Source organism: Amphibalanus amphitrite, unplaced genomic scaffold, assembly GCF_019059575.1.
Source record: "Amphibalanus amphitrite isolate SeventyFive unplaced genomic scaffold, NRLGWU_Aamphi_draft 000032F_arrow, whole genome shotgun sequence".
NCBI lineage: Eukaryota > Metazoa > Arthropoda > Thecostraca > Balanomorpha > Balanidae > Amphibalanus > Amphibalanus amphitrite.
The window spans coordinates 485,701-495,487 of record NW_024881528.1 but is presented as its reverse complement, the minus strand read 5'-3'; the positions used below and the strand labels follow the sequence as shown (position 1 = coordinate 495,487).

Genomic DNA, 9,787 nt, shown 5'->3' with positions numbered 1-9,787 from the left:
AGCCGACATTTTGTCACGCGGGTGCGATGGAACTACCCTTCTCAAAGAGTGTATGTGGCGTCAAGGTCCATCGTTTCTACTTGAATCACGGGAGAAATGGCCCCGATTCCCTGTCTTAGAAGATAATGCAGAGGACCCTGAACTAAGAGTGACCACTGTTGCATTAAACAGCCGAACAGAAAACGAAACAAAGATTCAAAAGAATTCGAGCATTCAAAAGTTGATTGATCATTATTCCTCGTGGCAGCGTCTGAAGAGAGCAGTTGCGTGGGTACGACGCGTTATAGACACATTGGCTGGTAAACAGAAATTAGCACGGGCATCAGAGCTGACTGTAACAGAGCTTAAGTCAGCCGAGAATATTATCATCAGGGAACTTCAGGGTCAGTACTATGCGGAGGAGGTAGAGAATCTGACAGCAGGACGGGAAGTGCGGCGGTCCAGCAGCCTTGTGTCTTTGGACCCCACGTTGGAGGATGGTCTTCTGAGAGTAGGAGGTCGTTTAGGGCACGCGATGGGCGTGGCCTATGAAAGTAAACATCCTTTGATCATTCCAAATAAAGGGCGAATTCCGGAATTAATCATACGGGATATTCACGAGAGGGTTGGCCATGCAGGTCGTCAATGTGTCCTGGCGGAATTGCGTAAGAGCTTTTGGCTAATCAAAGCCAATACGGCGGTTAGGAGATGTCTCCACCAATGCCTCCGCTGCCGCAGGCTTTTTCGTACTACGGAGACGCAAAAAATGGCTGATTTGCCTGCAGATCGAATACAGCAAAGTGAGCAGCCATGGGTGAGTACCGGGGTAGATTATTTTGGACCATTCTATACCAAGAGAGGGCGTGGACAGGTCAAACGTTACGGTGTCATTTTTACATGCTTGGCCATTCGCGCCGTCCACCTGGAAGTAGTCGAAAGTTTGTCGTCCGACTCTTTTATATGCGCCCTAAAGCGCTTCGCGGCCAGGCGGGGCTCACAAATAAGAATCATGCGTTCTGACAACGGGACAAATTTTGTGGGAGCGGATCGGGAGCTGAAAAAAGAGCTCGAGTTTCTTGTTCAGCATGAAGCCCAAATTCGGAGAGACTTGATAAATCGAGGTATTGAATGGCGTTGGAACCCCCCTGGTGCCTCTCACTTCGGAGGCGCATGGGAGCGATTGATTAGGAGTGTTCGTAAGATACTGAGCGGTTTACTCAGGGAGCAAACATTTACTGACGAAACACTAACCACATTCCTTTGTGAAGTGGAAAGCATTATGAATAATCGACCCTTGGTACCAGTGACAAGTGACCCTCGAGACGACCTGCCGCTAACGCCCAATCACTTGCTGCATTTACGTTCTGTTTTGCTACCAGCCTCAATGGTGACAGATATAGATGCGTTTAGCAAAAAGAACTGGAAACGAGCATCGTTCCTTGCAGAGCAGTTTTGGCGACGTTGGCGTGCGGAATATCTCCCATTACTTCAGCCACGGGCCAAGTGGTCAAGGCTCCAGACAAATTTGCAGGTAGGCGATGTGGTGCTTATTGTTGACAGTTCAGTTCCGCGGGGTGTGTGGCCTCTTGGCTTGATAGAAGAGGTCAGAACAAGCACTGACTCGAGGGTACGATCCGTCAAAATCCGGTGTAAAGGTACCACGATTTGGCGGCCTGTTCAAAAGCTAGTTAAAATCACGGAAAGTTAAAAATCTCTCAATCTGAATAAATTTGATCCCATAGTATCAAATGGGCCGGGTGTTAAAGCCGAGTATCTTTTTATGTTGGCTGCAAAATGGATCTTAATCTGTCGAGTTTTTCTTCTGTTGGCAGGTATCTTATGTTAACGGCACATGTCTTATATATGTTTCTAGCGTTTGTCTCGTGAGGTCAGATTTAATTTGCTGATTCAATTGTTGTTTCGTTGGCCAGAGATTATGTTATTTTTCTAGGTTTTGGTATCGCTTTTTTGTCATTTTTATGTTTTATGCTTTTGCGTCCGTTTACAAAATCACCAAAGGACAGTGAGCGGGTGAGCGGCGCGAAGCGGGACGAATTGAACGAACTTGAACGAACGAACCTGAACGAACGAACCTGAACGAACGAACTTGAACGAACGAACCTGAACGAACGAACCTGAACGAACGAACTTGAACGAACGAACCTGTACGAACGAACTTTACGAACGCGCTTATACGAACGCCAACGAATGTTAAATCGGCGGTGTCAAGTTCTTGCCGGTGGCTGCAGAACCTGAAACAATCCGTGAGTTTTCTTTGCGTTTATGTGTTTGTGTGCTATGTGTTTCGTTTTATTTGGTTACTACTTCTATCGTACTTATATTTGGTTACGTCTTATATCGCTGACTGTCTTTTTTAATTGTCATACTTATGGACCTGTTGGTGTGTTTTGTTTCTTGCAGAAAACCGTTTTTAAATACAATGAGTATTGGATCCTGAGGCTCCACCGGTAAAAGGCTTGGTCAGTTAACTTGACCTGGTGACCTGACCTGACATGAATTGGGGTCAAAAATATCACACATTGTCCAAAATTAATGTACATACAACAAGCTACTCCAAGCGGCGCGGCGCTACGCGCAGCGGTTTATTATTCGCACGCAAAAAAAAAAAAAACGCGACAGGGTGGTAACACATGCCCTCCTCACTGCACTGGGACGAAGGTTAGGAATGCTTTGGGAAGGCCTCATAAGCCGTTTTCACGACGGAATAGCGGGTACCTAATAGATGCCTGTTTGGTCCTTTGATACCTCAGGAATTTTAGTAGTTTCCTTTGATGCCTCAGGAATTTTAGGAGCTCTTTGTAGTAGGTTTTCTACCTTTGGAATAAGTGGCCCGTTACTTTGCGGTTTTTCTACTAAATATTACATTAATTTATTTTATCTAAGGGTTAACCACTCACGCAAACCTAAAGCGTAAGCACGTTTATGAAATTAGCATATCTATGTATATAATGCTAGTACAATGATAAGGAAATATACTGAGCTGCCAGCTGCGGGTGACCGAGCTCTCCCAATTCCACGCTGGCTTGGCTTTGGAGCCGCAGCAGACGGCGGAAGTCAATGTCACTGCTAAGGCGGCGGCGGATTTGATGCGCCCGGCCATCACCATGGCTGACCGACTACCGAGCTCTCCCAATTCCACGCTGGCTTGACTTTGGAACCGCAGCAGACGGCGGAAGTCAATGTCACTGCTAAGGCGGCGGCGGATTTCTTGCGCCCGGTCACCACCAGGGCGCGCGCAGCGTCGGGCCGGTGAAACAGTAGACGCGTTTACATAGGGTTTGTTGCAAGCTTATATCTCCGTCCGTGATGTTGCAAAAGATGCCAATGGTGCTTAACAATTTACAAAATGATCCCTTCTAAATATTTGAAGAACACTGCATCGAAATTATCGCCAAATTAACGAGCTAGAGCCTCGTCAAATATGCTATGTAAACCGGGTTAGTATCTAGTTGCCAGGCTGATTTGATCCCTCATAGTTGAAAGGTGAGCTACTAGAACCGAAAATTGACTTGTTTGTAAATAAATAAGCAATTTGATGGCCAAAATCTCCTGGATTACAGCTTTTAAAAATATTTTGAAGGCAAAAGACTTTAGTTGTAAGGATTTTAAGGCCCTAAAAGGTTGGTATTTTCCCGTTATCAAATAGGTTCCACCGCGAAAGTTCCGTCGTGAAAACGGCCAATGAGACCTTTCGGACGCTCTCTCACGGGGCTCGATACGACCACTGGTTCTCGAGATAGCAGGGGGTCAAATCCGACCCCTCTCCCCCCCAGCCTGTCGTGGCCACACACACCCACACCCACCCCCACACCCACACCCACCCCCACCCCCACACCCACACCCACACCTACACCCACCAGTATGCCTGGGAAATGTTTTCAAGAGCCAAGCTGCGTCGGCAACCGATGGGAGGCTCCAGAGCCCTCGGTGGTACTCTGTTTGGCTTAAATAGTGTAGTAAACATCCATGCCGGGGAAGCAATCCGTTAAAATTCCCACGTTACCAGGTATTTTGCCACAACTCGATCGGCCAACAAACTAGAAGGGGTGTTTAACCCGGCAGTTCGAAGGGTTCATAGGCAAATTATCCCTGTGCCTTTTATGTGAAGAGGTGTGGTCAGGCAAGGGTGACAGAGAGCAGCGTTCTTGTGGTTAGAAGCATCAGCAGTCGTGATTGCATCAGCTGATGGGACATTTCAACCCTCATCTGGCTTATTGGTACTCGACGTAAGTGTGTACACATGGTACAATAACGTCGTATTAGGTGTAAGTATTCCTGATTTAACAGCAATATCTCATAGCTCTTGCTATCATACACAGGAAATCATACCAGAAAGACGTACGATGCTCCACACTGTCGATCAAACTCCCTTTCAGCTTCACTCTCGTCGGGTTGATCGTTTTTTGTCATACAGGTCAAGGGAAGAGAAAACAAACCCCTCTTCGTTTTGCTCCTTATTGAGCTAAGGCTAAAGCGGAGGAAACGAGCGTGTGCACAGTTACGAGACACGGTGAATGGTAGGTACCTAATTTTAAATATCGCGGGCACGGAGGCGTTTTTCGACCCCCAACCATGCCATTTCCACCCATTCCACACACACTGACGAATTTTTGCGATAGCTTCCGAAGGCGTATGGGTTATTAGCAGGAAGCTTTTATTACCTTTTTCCATCAATTTGACATCTTCTAGAGTAAAAAAATGGACCTAGCCCCATATAATACGTCACAGGGTCAATTTCCCTTTTTTCTAGACTCTTGCACGAAAATTCGCCCACGCAGACGTGGTCTTTGCTTCATATAGGCGCCATAAATAGAGGTTTAGATATAAATGCAAACTACGAGCACAGTTGTGTAGCATATGACTTAGGAAAATAGCAAAATAATTTTTGGTGACTTGAGGTCAGAGGTCAGGTTAGCGACCCGGAGCTGGGGCTTTAGTTTTTGCAAATAACTAACTAACATAAAATGGTCATTAAGCTAAGGCAGTGTAATCAATGCATTTTTTTTGGGTAAAATCTTGGAGTGGCATACCTATACATACGTTGCATTTAAAGGTCAAGCTTTTTGAACTCATGTGACCTCAAATGACCCTTGGTTGATCTTGACAAGTGATAGATCTCATGTGATGTATTCGTAACGTTGATGGGGGGGGCATTTTGCCCCCCCCCCCCCTAAGATCTCGAGAACCACGCAACATAGCGACAAGCGGCAAACGGTGTTGGATAGCCCCAACGGGGAACTACCTTGTGACCCAATTTCATTGACCTCGGTCTAACCGATGACGTCATAGGTCAGGTCAAAGGTCGAATTTTCACCGTTTACAGGCATTTCAAGAAATGCGTTGTAAAATCGAGTAAAATGCATTTCATTGAAAATCATCGATGGGGAAATTTCGTCAAACACATAGTTTGCTATTTGAGGTCACTGATACCAGGTCAGGTCACAGAGGTCAGGTCGCTGAGGGTCACAATATAAAATATCATATGATGCATGTTTTATGGTCCATTTTATATGCCAAATGCGATTATGTGGGACAGGCAGCCCTTGGGGTCAGTTTAGATTATGTTTTGGTGACGGTCAGGTCAAGGTCAGGTCAAGGTCAGGTCAAATTTGGTCAAATTTCAAAGTTGATATTTTTGCATACAATGAGTATCGATTCGATGCAGCTCGTGGCGGGGAGTTCAGTGGTGGTCTTTGTTTTGCGCTACGTGGTCTAGAATTGCTAAAAATTTAGTTCAAAAATTTTTACGTCATCAATTTTGAATAGTTTTTTCGCTATAACTTGGCCAAAAAAGGAGGTATCGATCTAAAATTTGGTATTTGCATCGAAGAGCGCAGGGACTATCACATATATTCCGTTTTTTTGAAATTCAAAAAATGTTGGGAATTTTTCGAGTTTTTCTTTAAAAAAAAATCTTCTTTTTTTGGGGGGGGTCAAAACCCTAAAATCTTGAAAATCAGATATTGCAGTTTTGTAGCGCCGTCATTTTTATACACAACCACATAAAGAACAATAAAATTACTTGCAAATTGTAGATTTGGTGAGCGTTTCAAGATGTCATGTTTTTTGCTCATTTTTACTCGAACATGACCTCAGTTTGACCTCAATAACTCCTGACCCAAGGTGACCTGTAACTTGAAATGTTGTGTGAAGGTGTCAAATTGATATCCGGAAAGGTATCCAAAATTTGGCCGCGCTGCGCCCCGCCGTTTTATCGCTATTTAACCCTCGCCAGCACAGGCCATTTTGCGTCCTTCGACGGCACAAGGGGGGTTGGTACGACCCCCCTCGCGTTTGGCCCCTGATCGAGCTAGAGCTTCGCGGAAAAAACGAGCGTGTTGCCCGTCACGAGACAAAGCCGATGATACCCAATTTTAAGGTCCTAGGTCATCGGGTGACCTTCCAGGTCAGGTCAATGACCCGAAAACCGGGAGAATCGGGACCTGTTAGAAAGTCGTAAAGTGTGGCTGCTATGTGGTTTTCCTGGGTTCTGATCACGAATATCATGTTAGTTTTGATCAGAGATGATGTCTTTAAGCATTTAGACCAGGTCGGGTCAGGTCAGGTCAGGTCAACCGGTAGGGGTTGTGACGGGTATTCGTAATAAGTGTCAACCGCCTCTGACATGTTACGAAGGCACCAAAACTACTTCTTAACCCGCGCCCTGCTGGGGGGGTTTTTGAACACCCCCCTTATGGTTTTTCACGAATAGCTCAAAAACGGCGGCGCGGAGCGCCGCCGTTTTTGGTGCACCTTATCATACATCAATTCTACACATGTTGTGAAAATTTCAGACCAAGGTCATTCAAGGTCAGGTCGCCAGGTCACTTGAAGTGACCTCACCTCATAAAAAGTTTCAATGTCTGTCATAGCTACACCGAGTGACCGATCACTTTGAGACTTTCAGCGATTGCTAAGAGCAATAGCATGCACAAAATGTATATCTCAGAATTTTGATATCGATGACCTAAGGTCAGGTCAATTTTGCGACCTCCCCATTATAAGTCAATGGGAGAAAATTGAAATGCGCCTCTTTTGGACGAAAGACATTATAAACACTCCCAAACACCGAATTACAAGTGGTTTAGACACACTGAACATGAAAATGGTGTCCGTGACCCTTGTTTATGCCCTGAGGTCATCTTAGGTCACGAATGGTTTCTAGCAGTTTTTCGCAAATAACTTTTGATAGAGGCATGCTAGAGCGATGAAAATGCCTTAGATGTGTTCAGCTCGACGATACGGATCGACTGATAGGCAACATGACCCTTTCCGGTCAGGTCATGACCTTGACCTGAGGTCAAATTTTCAAGTTGACCTTTCAAGGTCAAGTTATAAATCATTCGATGCGTCTTGACGAGAGGAACACGATGCCGGTAAAAGTAAGCTCGTACAAGGCTTGGGTCAAAAGTTATTGCAGAAAAACTGTTTCCGAAAAAAAATCGGTTATTTTTGCAGTTTTTGCCCCCTGCAGGCAAAACCGTTGACGTTAGGTCAAATCTGAGAGAATTACTCAGAAAGGGCGGTAATAGGGCTATCGAATGCGCTTTTCCGCGGCGCTGTAGCTCTATTGGTTCCCGAGTTATGCGTTGGCTTCTTGGAAATTTTCGACATTTGACCTGGAAATCGGCGAAATTTTGCCTTCAATGACCTCTGGTGACCTGACCTTTGACCTGCCCAAAAAATTGACCGAAGTGATTTCGTCATTATTTTTGATGCTCTTTCAAACGCCGCCTTCCGCGTATCGCCACGTGGCCCAGGAGCCGAGTTACAAGGGGGGGGGGGGTTCAAACACCCCCCAGCAGGGCGTGGAAATCAAGGACCCCCAGCCGGGCGCGGGTTAACCCGTGCCCCACTGGGGGGGGGGCTATTCATTAGGGTGTGTCGACAGAGGGGTTTTTCTCACAGATTCGCGTTAGACAAAGATATAAAGTGGCGCGAGCATGCCAAAACACTAGCCCTGCAGTTGGTTTTGCGTAAAAATGCGATTTGACGAGGCTCGGGCAGGTCGAAGTTACAGCGAAAAAGTCGCAGTCGACGGTGCTGCCACCTACATTGCCAATAACTATCATATCGTGATAATTGGGGTAGTTTCAAATGAGAACTGACTTCTATTTTTGTTTAAACTGCTTAAGAAGAAATAAAACAATTCGGAAACATACATTTTTCCCAAATATCGCGTTCCATTTTTTCCTGTTGAGTTGTTAGGAAAGTGGTAAATTTCAAGGTTGACGGCTAAAAAACGAAACAGGAGGAACAGAGCAGGAATCACCAAGACGTGTGCCGCGCCGATGCTGTAGATAAGGGGTGAGCAACAGAACCAGCATCGCCGTTCCGTGCTTCTATCCTCAGGATACTGAAATCCTTCTCCTCCACGCCGCAACACCCCTCCGGGCTGGACAGGCAACTTTATCTCATGCGGGCTGCTCCCTTGGAGCGGCACCGCTGCTCCCGAGGGAGCGCACCCCGTAGCCGGGTGCAGTGAGTGCCTTGGGGCTGGGTGGCCTGTCCTCTGGACGGGCTCAGCCACGGCAACTCACTAGGGTGCCTGCCCAGACCAATGTCTCCCCCTTTATCCTATCATCCTCCTGGCTCTGAAATGGTCTTGCCAGACCGAAAGGGCCTAACCCAACAAAACAAACAAACAAACAAAAGAACCAGCATACCTAACGATTTTGATTAGTGATAGATGTTTTTCTCTAAATGAAAGACTATTAGTAACTCAGGCAAGCCTTCTAATATAGGTATCCACATGGTTGCGGTAAAAGGTACAATCGATGGCACATTACAATTATTCTGAGTTGGGAAACAACACTCTTCAGATACCTACCATCAACAACCTCACCATCTCCTATATGGGAGCTATATCATCTGATTCCAGCGCCCTGAAAACAAACAGGTTATCACCAAAAATCTCTGTATTAGCGCCTACCGACATATGCTGAATGACGCTATCAATACCCGACATTTGTAAAAGGTGATTCGCCACACAGCCCGCCGGCGTCTGAGGGGTTGAACCAGTGAGCCAGATTGCCAGCGACTCACCGCTGAACTACCGGGCGTAACAAAACGGACGATGCGACATGACTCAGAGATCATCACAGACGCGACGGTAAGCCGCCAACAGCTCCTCTGATGTATGCTTTAAAAGTGTTGGCCAAAATTTAAGATCGATGTTATCTAGTGCTAATATTTGGGTTTTCGGTTTTTCTAATCCCCTCTATGTATTTCGCGTATTGCTTGAAAAAAACCTAGAGGGTTTCTTTTCACCGATGTCAAGTGATTTTAGTTCAAAAGATTGGTGGTGCTGCTACTGGCAACATTATTGGCGCAATATAACCGTTCTTTAGTCACCGTGTCAATAATATTGACACAGTCAATGACCACCGACTCTCACTGAATGTGTCTTCCTGTTCCGCATGAAGCTGAGCTGTGACTGACTGGCCATTGCGTGTCATCAGTTCGGCCAGTAGCGGCGGAATACCTTCAATTAAGGGGGGCGCTGCCGACTTTTGGTCCCATTCTTTCCATGCAACGCCCATAGGGCTAATGTTAAAATGCCAAAATCAAAGGGGGCACGGTGCCGCGGTGCCCTCCCCGTTCCGCCGCCTATGAGTTCGGCTTGACAAGGGAACCGCGAGGTGGCAGATAGCGATGTTATGTATCTGAACGAGGGTTCCGCACGAGCTCAGATGGCCTTCGGTTACATTTGTCGTTGCGTCTGTGATGATCTCTGAGTCATGTCGCATCGTCCGTTTTGTTATGCCCGGTAGTTCAGCGGTGAGTC

The 9,787-nt window shown here is 46.3% G+C and overlaps 1 protein-coding gene across 1 annotated transcript; it reads left to right on the top strand.

Annotated features, from left to right (window-relative positions):
- Window positions 1-380: 380 nt before the first annotated feature.
- On the top strand, window positions 381-2,453 carry LOC122368352. Its single transcript, XM_043342211.1, has 2 exons — window positions 381-2,243; window positions 2,401-2,453. Exon 1 carries the CDS (start codon window positions 515-517, stop codon window positions 1,685-1,687), a length of 1,173 nt encoding a protein of 390 aa, XP_043198146.1. The 5' UTR covers window positions 381-514; the 3' UTR covers window positions 1,688-2,243; window positions 2,401-2,453.
- Window positions 2,454-9,787: the final 7,334 nt, after the last annotated feature.